The 14,979-nt window shown below is 46.0% G+C and overlaps 1 protein-coding gene and 1 pseudogene across 1 annotated transcript; one reads left to right on the forward strand and one right to left on the reverse strand.

Annotated features, from left to right (window-relative positions):
• Nucleotides 1-252: 252 nt before the first annotated feature.
• LOC120844785 lies at nucleotides 253-873 on the reverse strand. Its single transcript, XM_040216736.1, has one exon. It carries the CDS (start codon nucleotides 871-873, stop codon nucleotides 253-255), a length of 621 nt encoding a protein of 206 aa, XP_040072670.1.
• A 6,727-nt stretch (nucleotides 874-7,600) lies between these two features.
• On the forward strand, nucleotides 7,601-8,303 carry LOC115328854 (annotated as a pseudogene).
• The last annotated feature ends 6,676 nt before the right edge of the window (nucleotides 8,304-14,979 follow it).

Below are 14,979 nucleotides of genomic sequence, written 5' to 3' on the forward strand. Positions count from 1 at the left end.
TAACGGCCGGGCCCGTCGCTACCGGTGGCCGTACTGGTGGTAGGCCTACGTTAGGCTGTCAGGTTTCAACGTATTTTAAACACTTGCTCTAAGACACCCGCAAATCATGGCCGCTCATTCCAATCACCAGAACCAACTGCCCCCGAGCTACCATGCACTTCTTTCTCCTCAACCCGGTGGCTCGGCTGTGCGTGGCAACGGTCGACGAGTCTCGTCGGCCAACCCGATACCTTACAATCCTCCCCCCTTAGATTAAATGTTCAGCCGGTCTTCACAAAACTTCAGCAGCTGGTCAGCATGTGCCAGTCCTGCTGGTCGTCCAGTATTGCGGTCCTTCAAGCGATAGTCGTTCAGCCCCACTTTCCCCACCACCACGAATGGCCCCGAGCGTCTCGGTGCCAATTTTGCCGCCACGCCCTTGCTGGCATCGCTTAGAGTGTGCAGATCACGGAGAACTAGATCACCGATCCTAAAGTTACACTGTCGTCGATTTCTGTCGTAGTAGCGGCGCTGCTGCTCTTGGGCTCTTCTCTGGTTCTCTAGCGCAAACTCGTGTGCGTCTTGCAGCCTAGATGTCACCTCTGCCACAAAGCCTGGAGCTCGGCTGTCTGGTGTTTGAAGTTGACCGGGGTTTTGTTCCCATGGTTTGCGGAGCTGGCGCCCATAGCACAGAAAAGCTGGCGTGTACCCCGTGGTCACGCTTTCGCAAGTTCTCATTGCGAATGAAACTTCAGGGATACGTTGGTCCCAGTCACGATGGTCATGGCAGTATGCCAGGAGCCACTGCTTCACTGTTGCGTTATGCCGCTCTACCATCTGCCCTGCAGGGCGGTACTGTACCGTGTGGCGATCTTTGATGCCGAGGTGCTTCATGACGTTCTTCCACAGCCGAGAAACGAAGACTCTTCCATTGTCACTGGATATGCTTTTTGGGAAGCCATGTCGACAAAAAAAGTCAATCATTTTTTCCAGGATGGCCTTATTCGTCGGAGTTCGAAGGGGAAATAGTTCAATAAACTTCGTGAACTTGTCGATGACCACTAGAAGATATCTGTGGTGGCGTTTTGATATAGGTAATGGCCCAATTATATCTACGCTCAGGCGTGCCATAGGTTCCTCTGCCCAGGTACTGTCCATTAGTCCCCCACGCTTTTGACGACGAGGCTTCAAAGTCTGACAGGACGGGCAAGATCGCACATAGCGGGAAACGTCAGACCTCATACCAATCCAAAAATACCTCTCCGCGACCCGCTTCAGAGTCTTGAAGTACCCCAAGTGTCCGCTTAAAGGGTTATCGTGTGACAACTGCAGTACCGTTTGGCGTAATTGTTTTGGAACCCAGATGAGCTTTCTTTCCCCTGAAACCTTTAGTAGCTGTCCGTCATGATCGATTTCACTATCATCAGAAACATGTTGTATTCGACGTGCTTCTGTTTCGTCGGTCGGCAGAGTTCGGTCTTGGAGGTAGCGAATTACCTCGGAGATTTCAGGAGCTTTCTGTTGTTCATCAGCCAGCTGGGATGCATTGAGGAGCAGTGATATGTCCGTTTCCTCCACTGTGGCATTTTCCTCGAACCGAAGTCGGTGCTCTGGCTCCACCGGCGCAAACTGACTATGGAACGCGGTGACGAAGCTGCCCCAGCTCGTAAACTCCCCCGCGAAGCGAAACCACAGCTTGGCACTTCCGTCGAGAACTGCGGGTACGACACGGCTGATGCGATCCTCTGGCTTGACACCCTGGATTAGGCAGTAACTCTCGAGCTTCTCTATGAACCCTTCTGGTGACTGTAGATCTCCAAAACCAGAAAACCTGGGAGGCTGGGTGGAGATCCACAGGGCATGCATGGGATCTTGATCGGGCGCTCCGTTGGTCGCAGTGACGGCTGGCGTTACCAACGAAGAGGGTCACAAGGGCTGCAAGGGCTGAAGCGATAAGGGCTGAGGCGACAAGGGCTGAGGCGACAAAGGTTGCAAGGGCTGAGGCAGCTCAGGGTCGAGCTCACCTTCTGCAAGCTCAATGGGCGCGGCAATCAAGAGCTCGCGTATGTGGGCGGCGATCTGTTCCGGATGGAGCGCTGAACCATCCGTTTGCTGCATCATCGTACGGAGAAAGTCTGGCGGCACGAAAAGCGGTCGATGAGGCATCTTATTATCCCGGACGAGCCCCCACTTGTCAGGTTTCAACGTCTTTTAAACACTTGCTCTAAGACACCCGCAAATCATGGCCGCTCATTCCAATCACCAGAACCAACTGCCCCCCGAGCTACCATGCACTTCTTTCTCCTAAACCCGGTGGCTCGGCTGTGCGTGGCAACGGTCGACGAGTTTCGTCGGCCAACCCGATACCTTACAAGGCTTACCGAAAAGTCCGCACCGCACCAGAGAAACGTCCTCGTAAATCGAGAAAATCACGTACCGTTTGGTCAAAACTGGTAGCGGTTGATGCCCCGCACCTTCGCGCACACTTTGGTACCAATTATACCTCGGTAACTGTGAATTAACACGGCGCTAATTGGCATAAGAGCAGGATTCGATGAGAAGCCCGTCCACTTACTCGCACTTCGTCGTTGTCCTCCCATATGCGTCTATTTAGACTAAACAATATACGGGCCCCTTTGCGACAAAAACAATGTGTGCTTTCTGCCAGCAATTTAAAGGATAATGCGACGAATTCAGGGAAACAGCTTGTGCTGCCGGCAAAACTCTGTAAATCCTGCATTTCCTGACGCACTGTTCTACTGCTCTATCCATTCCCGTCCGCCCAAAGTAGCATATTGCTAATATTTTCATTCCGCTGGTGCCAGGACTATTCTCATGCAGCCGCGAGAATACAGCTGTTCTGAATACTCCTGCACAACGACCCTTATGCCCCATGTGCGGCACCTTTGTTTGATAGGCATCTCAAGATGCCAACCAAAAAGTGTTGCACATCACCTGCAACGGCTACAGGCTAACCACATCTAGTTTTCCTAAATGCCCTGCTGAGTTTAGTTTCTCGTGCAGTGCCATTGGCTCATATGATGCTGTTAATGGAGAATACTCAAAGACAAAAAACAGATTAAACCTTCAGCTGTCTTGGGCTTAGGCCGGAATTCAAATTCAAATTTAATTAATTTTTGTCTATGCTATTGTACTGGCGACGAAGCCGTGGGCAAATAAGTCAACATATGTTGGTTTGACGAGACCCATCCCTGTTTCCTCGACGAAAACAAACAGAGGTTAAAAAAACTAAAAAGAAAACAATCCAACTACGAAAGCACATTATAAAGCAAGCATAAAACTTACAAGTACAAAAACAAATAATGAATTTTACAGTCTACACATAATCTTGATGAACGGTCGTGTCCGTGTTTCAACTGTAATATTGTTTCTTAATAAAAGTTGTAGTAATCATAAGAGGTTATGTTTTTGTATCTGGGTTCCGTAATTTATACTAGACTGTCGTTTCTTTCAAGCGTCTGTATTATGAAATGTATAAAAGTTAGGAATGCGAGTTAAATCAGCTGTTTGGACAATTAGGTAAATGTTCATTTTTCTTTTTTTTTGTATCTAAGTAGGGTGTAATTATAGAAATGAATAAGTGAAATGGGATGCAGTGCTTTTATAAAAGGTTCTGTATATGTGTCAAGTGATACATTATCGGTGGACCGAACTCCCTTTTTTGAAAGAACACTGTGTCTGTTATGCTTGTTACTGTTGTAGTTCCCCATACGTTCTGACATTATTTCAGATGCGAACCGAGGAGAGTTGTTTATGTGCAATTTAATGGTTACTTGGAGGTGGAAAATACATTTGTTAAGATTATCTACAGCATTAAAAAAATCTTCCAGCTGATAGATTTAACACGGAAAACCCATGACAAGTTTATTTTTCCTTAAATTACGCCTAAATTTCTTGCAGGTGGAAAATTATAGATTTATTCTTGGGTTTAAACAGCACTGCTTTAGTTTTAAATGTGTTCATCTGCAGGGAATTCACGTTACTCCATCTTTAAAGTGATTCCAAAGTGCGGTTTCTGACTTGAGCAAACGTTTCGTTGTCCACGGCAAAAAAAAGGACTTGTATCATCGGCATAAATTACGAAGGTCGCGTCGTTGCGAGTTTTAACGGTGTCATTGATAGAAATATTAAAAGGAAATGGGCCCAATATACTTCCCTGAGGAACATCGGCAGTTAAAGGTAGTGAGTGGGAACAGTGGTCAGTGATGATGAGAGAGTGGTGACGGAATTCTAAATATAAAGCCACAGAATTCAGGTTTTTTGTTTGTTTTTAAGTAGAGTAGTATGAATAATACGATCGAAGGCTTTGAAAATGCCCATAAAAGCCCCAACACTAATAGGCTTTTCTTCAAATGATTTCAAGATAATTTATTTTTGTGTTACTGGGTCAAGATCGGTCAATTGTCTCTGCCGAAAACGGTATACTGATGGTGTAAGAATAAAAAAACTGATTTTGAAACGAGTTGATTCGGCCATGTGTTTTTTTTTTCAAGACTTTCGAAAGACATCGGTAAAATGGAAACGGTGCTGTAATTTGATTGCTCTTTTAGTTTCCTCCTTTGAAAGTAACAACCAGTTTGGCCATTTGCGTACGACGAAAAAAGGTTCCTGTGGCGATAGAAATATCATACATAAAGGAGAATACAGGTACTAATATATCCAAAACGAATTTTACTGGCTTGATTCGTACCTCGTCGATGTCACTACATATTCTATTTTGTATCAAATTATATATGTAAACAAACCACCTTCTATTGGTCAGTTGGGGGATAAAACGCACTTTATTCTTTGACGGGTTCCTAGGTACCTCGTCGACATTTGGTTGTGACTGCTGTGGGTAATGTTCGCGAATTTGTTGTTAAATGAGATAGCAAGTTCTCCACCAAATGTTGCGTCACCAGTTTGCAATTTTGTGATGGAATCGTTTCCAGATGATCGGTTCAAAAGTCGGTTATCTAGTTTCCAAGTCAGATCTGTTCTTGCAATTTTTTTTTAATATTGAGTGCAACTTCTTTTTTTTTTTTTGCTTGACTGAGAATTTTAGTCAGTTGCTTTCTATGCCTCTTGAATATATATAAATCATAAGTGTTCTTCGTAGTTCAAAATTTACGGTATAGCTTGTTTTGTTCTTATCAGTTTGTAACATTGTTGGTTCAACCACACTAAAACAGTGTTAAAAGCAAACATATCCCACATCAATAGAAAAGGAATTATAAACTGGGTTCCAGTTTACGTCACTAGTTTGGAACCTAAACACTTCAACTTTGTGAGATTTCATGTTTCTAAACATACCTGTTTCTACGGTGGCGTTAATGCGATTGTCAATGATGTTGTTTGTGAACATGAATAATGGCAAGCGACCGCTTATCTGGAAGGCAATGACCCCACAAGACGTATTGCGTGCATCAGTACTGCGGACAAATCGATCACTAGCGTAAATGAGAGACCTCCAACATGTTTCAGTGAGGTAATGACGTTGATAAAATTGTTTGTTTCTGGAACACGTACAAGTGAATATGGCGCATTTGAGGCTGTTAGCATGTTATTACTTAAATCACCACCTACAAAACGTTTAGACCGGTTTACATTGAAATATCCTAAAACTTATAATAATGACATTAAACATTGTTTAATTTCACTTTAGTGACCTATAGACCATATAAAAATAACTTCTCCTGCACTTCAATGTCAATATTTCAAAATCACTACAAATGAACCAAACAATCAGTGACAAGTTCACAATAAAATATAGCGCGTACACAAATCAATATTTTCCCACCCTTTTTAAAGAACTGTTTGAAAATCTTTTATATTGAACTAGTTGTATACAACTAGTTCAATAGTTCAACATGGTATCAGAAGAACCTGAAGGTACTATAGTACCTTCAGGTTCTTCTGATACCATGTCTCGGTGAACATAAGAACAACAAAACAATAATTTTTTTAGAAATGTATTTATCAATACTGTTAGCCTAGTTTAGGGCCAAGGCAGGAGGGGGTGATATATTGCCAATTAGCACACTGATATCTGAATAGCATACAAACAAAATATACAAAACAACAAAATTATTTCCTGTACAATCAAGGCACAAAATCTTAAGTCATCTTCTTTTTTTAATTTGACATATTAATATACATATAATATAATCACAAATTTGTTTTCATTGAACTTGAGATTAAACAGTAATAAAAGCATTATTAGTTCTGAAAAATGATCTCTACAGTTTTTTCAAAAGGAAAGAATGAATCAATGGCAACAACATCACAGTGAAGACTGTTCCGTAAATCGATTGTGTGCACATAAAAATATTATTGATAACTTTTTATTGTGGCATTAATAGGAGCTGCGGTCTTTGAGCGATACAAACGTTCGGAGAAGAAGCCTCTTGGCTTTAAATATTTCGAACTATTTATTTCCTGCTGTTTTTGAAAATTTGAATGAAGAGACCCGTTAGCACGCTCTTCTGTTTGCCAGAAGATTTCCATCGGCTTTCCTTTTAGGTCTCGTGGTAGATGTCGGCCATCTGAAATCTGAAAAAATTACATGCACTGCTAGTGCTTCGACATCTTCGAGTTCTTTGACCAGAGAAGTCTGCCACGGGCTCCACACTGCAGACGCGCATTCTAGGACAGGCCTAATGATTGATTTATATGGAAGAATTTTCACAGTAGATTTGCCAAGCGTTATTATCATGTATCAAAATTTGTGTGTTGCACGCTTCTTAACATATACCGCATGCTTTTTTCCATCCTAGGTCACTCGATAAAATTACTCCCGAATATTTATAACTCTCCACTTTCGTCAGCTGTACGCCGTCAATCTCAAAAGGAATGTTTAAGACATTTACTTTCGTTGAAATTTGCATGTACTGAGTTTTAGTAACATAAATATTCATGTTATTCTCATAACACCAAGACACGATGCGAGCAAACCCATCCGTCACCTTTATTTAGTCCTGTATTGTAGAAACTGGAGTGGAAAAAGCGCAGTCATCGGCCAACACGCAGCTAACTTAGACCAAAAAGAGCAGAGGCCCCAGGACGAACCCTTAGGGTAGCTCGGAATAAACATCAAATAATCCTGAAAAAGATCCATTTGCATCCACAAGCTGCTGGCGGTTTGACAGGTATGCATTAAGTTATCCAGTCAGATGTAAGCGAACTCCGAGGTCTATTAATGTCTGAATTATTCTACGGTGAGGTACTCGGTCGAACGCTTTTTACATGTCAATTAACACTGCATCAAACTGCATACGGTTGTCAAAGTACGTGGCTAATTCATGATAAAATTTAATTAACTTGGTTACCATTGACAAGCCGCTGCGGAAACCATGTTGGTTGGGGTTTAGACCATGATGCTGTTCTAGGAAAGAAACGAGTTGTTCAGTTATTGTTATATCTGTAAAGGTCGCATGTGATTCGCCCAAACGTTATTACGTCACTCTTGCTTACGTCTATAAAACAGAATGTCTGGCCGTAATAAAAACACAGTACATTCCAGCTACCCGGAGAGCCTGTCTGCCTGCGATCCTACGATAGAACAAGTTGGCGACGAGGATGGGATTCGAACTCACGCGGGCATTTTCAAAGACTCGGTAGCATGCGGGAATTTGATCCGAAGACTGACAACATTAAGTCTTACTTCGAGCGGTTCGACAATTACGTCGACATTAATGACGTACCAGAAGGAAAAAAAACTGAAACTGTTTCTGTACGTGCTTGGCCCACAGGTGTATGAAGAGCTAAGAAAGATTGTCGTACCAGACATCCCTACCGCGAAATCGTATGCTGGAGTAAAAAGACTCCTGGAGGACCACTACAGCCCGCAGTAATCCGTAATTGCCGAGAGGTGTCAGTTTAATCGCCGACATCAGCGTGACGGAGAAAGCTTGCAAGAATTCATTACAGAACTCAAGCACTTGTCGAGGAACTGTTCTTTCGGAACTTTCTTAAACGACGCTTTACGCGATAGGCTGGTGGCCGGACTACGTGATGAAGAGACCCAAAGGATTTTCTTCGCAACTGCGCCACTGTCGTTCGAAGAGGCTTGCAAAATCGCCCTAGAGAAAGAACTAGCCGTAAAGCAGAGAAAGCAAATGCAGGCGCCTGACGGGCCCGCGGGTACCATAAATGCCGTTAACAAGAGAAAATCAGGCAAGCCAAGGAGCCCCAAGTTGAACAAGAAAACGCTTCGGGAAAAGCGAGTACATGCTATCGCTGCGGAAAGGGTCATGAGCCTGATAAGTGCTGGTACCGCACGTATAAATGTAAGGCTTGTTCTAAGACTGGACACTTACAAGTAATGTGTCCAACTAAACATCGGAGTCACCGGGTTAAAGCAGTAGAAACCACTAACAGCGAATCTGATGACATAGAAAGCCACGTGGTGTTCTTCGCGAAAGAAAAGATACCCGGTTACAGCGTCAGCGTTTCTGTTGAAGGAACACCGGTGGAAATGATTTTGGATACCGGGGCAGCAGTAACCCTGATGCCTCAGAGTTTGTTTAAAGAAAAGTTTCCCCACGTCCATTCCGACCAAACTAATGTGTCGCTGAAAACTTATACTGGAGAGAAGGTGCCAGTAGTTGGCAAGGCGAATGTAAAAGTTGACTACGAGGGACAAAGCCTGACTCTACCGCTTTTTGTTGTGCAGAGCGATGATAAGAAAATGCAAGTGTTGATGGGTAGTAGTTGGCTCGAGCACCTTAAAATTAACGGGAATGCAGTGTGCTTTGTCACGACGCCCGACAAGGTAGCTGCGTTGCGGAAAAAGTTCCCTGAGCCCTTCAGGGATTCGCCGGGCATTGTCAAAAATTATGAAGCCCACATAGCGGTTAAGGAAAACAGTCAGCCGGTTTTCTGCAAAGCGAGAAATATTCCGTTTGCTCTCAAGGACGAGGTTGCAAAAGAGCTGAACAGGCTCGAAGAGCGTGGAATATTGAAGCACGTCACTAAAAGCGACTGGGCTACACACTTGGTGGTTGTGCCGAAGAAAGCAGGAGGGGGCATTAGACTTTGTGGTGATTATAAAGTAACAGTTAACCCCGTGCTCAAGATGCATGTTTACCCACTGCCGCTGCCCGAAGACTTGTTTGCGACACTGACTGGGGGAAAAGTCTTTTGTGTGCTGGGCCTTTCGTCTGCGTATCAGCAGGTGCGCCTGAGCGAGGAATCCAAACGCCTGCTGACGGTCAACACTCACCTAGGGCTCTTTGAGTATCAGCGTTTGCTTTTCGGAATCGCCAGCGCACCGGCGATTTTTCAGTCTTTGATGGACCAGGTCTTCCAGGGCATCCCGGGAGTGGGATGCTATATTGCCGATGTTATCGTTACAGGAACCGACATGAAAACTTGCCAAGCTACCGTGGAGAGAGTGCTGCAACGCTTACAGAAGTATAACATTACCCTGAAGGAAGACAAATGCAGGTTCTTCCAGGACTCCGTGGTTTACCTCGGACACAAGGTTTCGGCAGAAGGGATCTACCCAACCGAGACCAAGGTAAAGGCTATCATTTCTGCCCCAGAGCCGACAAATGTTACAGAGCTAAGAGCATACTTGGGGTTGTTGACCTTTTACGGGAAATTTCTTGAGAACTTTGCAACGGCAGCTGCACCCTTGTACAAGCTCCTCAAAAAAAAAAAAAAAAAAAAAAAAACGTTATTGGAAATGGACAAAGGCATGTGCAGAAGCCTTTGAAACAACGAAGCAGCTTCTTTTGAACGGTCGGGTATTGACGTACTACGACGTCAATAGACCGATAGGAGTGAGTTCTGATGCGTCAGCGTACGGTCTGGGGGCCGTTATCTTTCACATTTTGCCAGATGGAAGCGAGCAACCCATAGCTTTTGCCTCGCGCACGTTGAGCACGGCCGAGCGAAACTACGCGCAAGGAGAGAAAGAAACTCTTGCCATAATTTTTGCATTGCAATGGTTTCACAGATACCTGTATGGCAGGAAGTTCTGCTTATTCACGGACCATCAACCGCTTCTTGGAATCTTGGCTCCAGACAAGCCTATCCCGTCACTAGCGGCTGCTAGGATGCAGCGTTGGGCAGTCACGCTATCTGCTTATCAGTATAGCTTAAAATATCGCAAAGGCAAAAACATGGAAGTGGCCGACGCTTTATCGCGCCTCCCGCTCCCTGTTACAGCTGCGGAAGAACAGGAAGAATGCTTTGCTTTATTTGCGGCTACGCCGTTAACTGCGAAAGAGGTGGCACTTGCTACACAGCGCGACCGCGTTTTGTCAGCGGTTGCTGACTTTACTTTAAACGGCTGGCCCTCGTCCGTCTCCGAAGAACTGAGGCCTTTCTACGTCCGCGGCAACGAACTTTCCCTGGAACAGGGCTGTCTGTCATGGAGCCAGCGGGTTATCGTCCCTTTAACCCTCCAAGAGCAAGTATTGACACTCTTGCATGATGAACATCCCGGAATGACGCAGATGAAGATGCTTGCTAGGCAGTTCGTTTGGTGGCCAACTTTGGACGGCGACATTGAAACGAGAGTTCGTCATTGTAAGGTATGCCAAAGTGTTCGGCCAGCAAAACCTCCAGGACCCCTGCGGCCCTGGGCGTATCCAAGTCGCGTATGGCAACGGATACACGTCGACTACGCAACGAAGGAGGGCTTGAACTTTCTTGTGTTGGTGGATGCTTTTTCAAAGTGGATTGAAGTGTTTGTAGTGTCAAGCACGACCACTGAAAAAACTGTGCGGTGCCTCAGCTCTGTTTTTGCAGCCTACGGTTACCCAGAAGAGTTGGTGAGCGACAACGGCCCACAGTTCACCGCCGAAGACTTTGGGGTGTACCTGCAGCGGCATGGCATAAAACATACCCGGATACCACCGTATCACGCAGCCTCGAATGGAGCCGCTGAGCGCCTGGTACGAACTACGAAGACTACCCTGTTGAAACAAGTAAGACATGATCAAATCACCGGGGGGAGAAGGACTATTCTGGAACAAGTAAACAATTTTTGTTGGCCTACAGGAATACACCAAACTAGGTTACTGGGAAGACCCCAGCAGAACTTTTTTTGAAGCGTCAACCTCGTACACTGCTTTCACTGATACGACCAAACTTTGCAGGAGACATGAGGACTAAGCAAGAACGCGAAACTGCACTGCGAAACGGCCGGAGAGGTCGGGGAAAGTCGTTCATAGAAGGTGACAAAGTTCTTGTAAAAACGACTAGAGGCGAGGAAGTGTCCTGGGAAGAAGGGCTGGTAACTCAAGTTGTGAGCCCCACTACATATTTGGTGAATGTGCATAATCGAACACGGTTCATCCATATGGACCATCTCCGTGCAAGTTGGGCTTCTTCGACTGGGTCTGTTTTTCCTGAAATCCTAACTCCAACACCGAGCGCCACAACGGAAGCAGCCCCGGAGGGCAGCCGCGGTGGTCAGCTACCCAGGGCGGAATCTCCTGCTCCGAGGTTCCACGCCGCTGAGCTCCCGAGTCAAGGCCCCGGCTCGGTTCCAAACTTAGAGCAGCCCCTCGAGGTACCTGAGCCCGATGATCGACAGCACACTCAACACAACGCTTCTGCCTCCGAGCCTCCTGCAGTTGCTCAGCAAGATCAAGGCGACGGATCTGCCTCTGCGTCCTCCACAGCACCAACGCTTTGAAGAGGAAGCCGGACCCGGAAAGCACCGGACCGCTACCAATCGTACGAGTTTCGTCGTCAAGCCAAGTAGACTCGACCGTAATGACATGTATGGCGGTTTTAAAGGCGGAAGGAATGTTATATCTGTAAAGGTCGCATGTGATTCGCCAAACGTTATTACGTCACTCTTGCTTACGTCTATAAAACAATGTCTGGCCGTAATAAAAACACAGTACATTCCAGCTACCCGGACAGCCTGTCTGCCTGCGATGCTGCGATAGAACAGTTATGATGTGTTCCAGCAATTCGCAGGCCGTGCACATCACGAAAATGATCTATCGAGCCACTTCTGCCAGATTTCTTTACGAGGAGAACCTTAGCAAATAGACACTCATTCGGCAATGATGCATCTTTGATTGATATATAAGATATATATGAATTATTTGGCCACCTATACCGCATATCTTTTTTAGAAGGCCTTCGGCAAACCATGTGGTCCCGTCGATTTTTTTTTCGTCGCGTGAAAGTAACAAGGAAACAATACTCTCCTCAAATATAGGACTGCGCGTGACATCAGCAGATGCGATAATAATATGCTAACTTGGCTCTCTTGTGAACACAGACTGAAAACAAAATGATTGAATTTAACTTCTATCTTTGCCATGTCACTCACTACGTCGACGTCGATGGATGTCTGTTTAGTGCCACCTTTTGTTGGTGGTAGGTGACGCCAGAACTTTTCGAGGTGAGATAACAAACATTAAGGCAATGTCCTTGTGTAGTATGTGTCTATAGCCAACTTTATTATTCTTTAGGCCAGCTCGCTGATTGGCATCGTTCGAACGCCGCATGCGAAGTCTTTCCGGCTTCCGTTTGGTGTGCAAAACTTCCCGTGTGATCCACGAATTGTAGCGTTTTATCTTTTTTTTTCTTTTTTCTTTTTTTTTTGGGGGGGGGGGATAGGGCTGAATCTTAAAGAAATTTTATTTACATCAATGCACTGATCGAAACAATCAAGATACTGCTCAAGATGGTCAATAACGGATTCGACATTTGCCCTACCATTAACATAGTCTTTTTTTCAACAGGGTTAGCCTTAGAAACAGGAATATTACACTTGAACATCACGGCATTGATACTTTAGACCCATGTTGTTGTAAAAAAAAAATATCTCCAAACTCCGTTCTAAAAACATGCTTTTCGTGCAAGGCTCGTCAAATTATGAGGCGCTGGAGAAATGCAGCATTCTGCGTTAAGTCCTTATTTCGAACTCCTTTTGTTCGCCTCCCGCCCATTGAAAAGCATGTGGGAAGGGCCTTAGAACGCACCTGGTATCGCTGCGCCGCAGCGTTCTTCCGCAACATAAAGTTCCTCTGCTTTCCGTGCCGTCACCATGGCAACGAACGCCGAATGAATAGAAGCAGGCACGGTACCGTCGCGTGAAGCCAGCAACAGCTGACGCCATTTTACGAACGCCGTCTGCTAGCCAAAGCCGAACGCGTAGTGTCAGATCAACCGCCTCCGCCGGTGCGCCGCTAGCAAAGGCGACGAATCTGAGACACGCCGACGGCGATCGAGCCAGAAACAACACCGCGGGACGACTGCAACGGCGGCATTTATTCGGAACAAAGGCCGCCTTCGCCGGTGCGCCGCTAGCAAAGACGACGAAGCTGAGGCACGCCGACGGCGAATGGGCGAGCAACAGCACCGAGGGACGACTGCAACTGCGGCATTTATTCGGATCAAAGGCGCGAAATAAGCAAGAACAATTTTTATTTGAATCATAACACCCGATATCCAAGTTGGGGACCACATACCTTTGCTGGGTCCCTGTGAACTTTTTACAGAGACACGGGGTGCCGCATTCAAAACACAGCTCCGTTTGCAAAATATGGGGGCCCTGAATAGGACCGTTTAGACCGCTACCAGAACCTATAACTGACGTAACGAGCACTTGACGAGCGGTTGGCGCATAAGTCGTCTTTATGCATGCAGGCGGGTGACGGGCTCAGCGCAGCGGATCCCTCGAAGTCACCGGGGCCGTCAGAATCCTCGCCCTCTCTGCGTCGGGGCTCTAGATTTTGGCGGCCGCGGCGACGAACGACTGGAATCTATCAGTGTTTCCGCGCGCCTTGTCTCTCCTCCAAAACATGAACCTTGCAAGGTGACCAGTGAAATGGTGGCTCTCGCGGCGTCCAGATGGAAGAGAGTTTTTGACGTGGGCCCAGGTGCAATCCACCGTATTTGTGTGCGCACCAGTGTTCGCGTCGACAAAGTGCAGCATGTGTTTGACGGTGAGGTGCGTGAAGCGAGCGTCATCTGCAAGCTTGCGATAGCCAGCCCAACAATGACAATTTGAAGGGCACCCTTCAAATTGTCATTCGAAGAGTGCCCTTCAAATGACAATAATAATTACTAAAACCTGCCGGATCTCCGCTGGAGACTCCGTGGCACAGTGGAGTAGTCGTCACGATAAAAAATCTAAAGAAACAAAATAAATAGCCTAACAGTCGTCGGCTGCGTCATAAGGCCTCGCCAAGTGCGGAGTATAACGGTCTTGGCATAGGGTATGTATTGTGCATTTGTTATTTTCTTTTCTTTTCTACCACGTCAAATTCTGACGCCACAACTCTCTACCTCCTCCGTTCCAACGCGTTGTTTGTTATTAATTTAACAAATCAGCTTAAAATAAGGGTTGTGGCACCCTGTAGAGTAGAAAAAAAAGGATAAAGAAGGAATATTCCGAGCAGCCAGAGCAGCACGGCTGCTCTGACTGCTCTGGCCAGAGCAACTCCTCTCATCAAAGAAGACGCCGTCCGAAACTCCAACGGCTCCCTTCTTATTTTTTTTTCTTCTTATTCACTTTGTTACTTCATTTTGTTGTTGGCTTCGACTGCTCCCTTCTCTGTGACGATGCCGTCTGTGGACATACGTTTGGCAAGGGTTTGGCGTTTGTTTTGTCACGCGATGGTGTAGTCCGATCGATCAACCAATGAGTTTGTTAGAATCGTGTCACGAGGTATAAAATGGAGGATGAAATAAAAATAATAAATGTAAAGAAGCGCGCAGTTCCCCCGCGGCGCTTTTTTCTTTCACAGGCGAGTATCGGAGTGCCATGGCGTTCAACTTGTGCTGTTTTCATGGCGCCATGAAAGAACCTCTTGAAGCAATTAATTTGGTTTAGCGCGTTGGCCTGCTCCTGGCTCCTGGGTTTTCGTTCGTGTCCAGAGTGCGAAGCTGCGATGACAAGTTGCAAGTCCGCGCTAGATCTGCGCATGGCTACACGGGGGGGGGGGGGGAGGGTGCGATGTGGTGTGTGGATGACTCCTGAGGTGCCCAAGAGGAAGCCGGTCAAAGTTCAGTGCCAGGGCG

The sequence above is a fragment of the Ixodes scapularis genome, unplaced genomic scaffold (genome assembly GCF_016920785.2).
Source record: "Ixodes scapularis isolate PalLabHiFi unplaced genomic scaffold, ASM1692078v2 PGA_scaffold7__128_contigs__length_106722199, whole genome shotgun sequence".
Lineage (NCBI taxonomy): Eukaryota > Metazoa > Arthropoda > Arachnida > Ixodida > Ixodidae > Ixodes > Ixodes scapularis.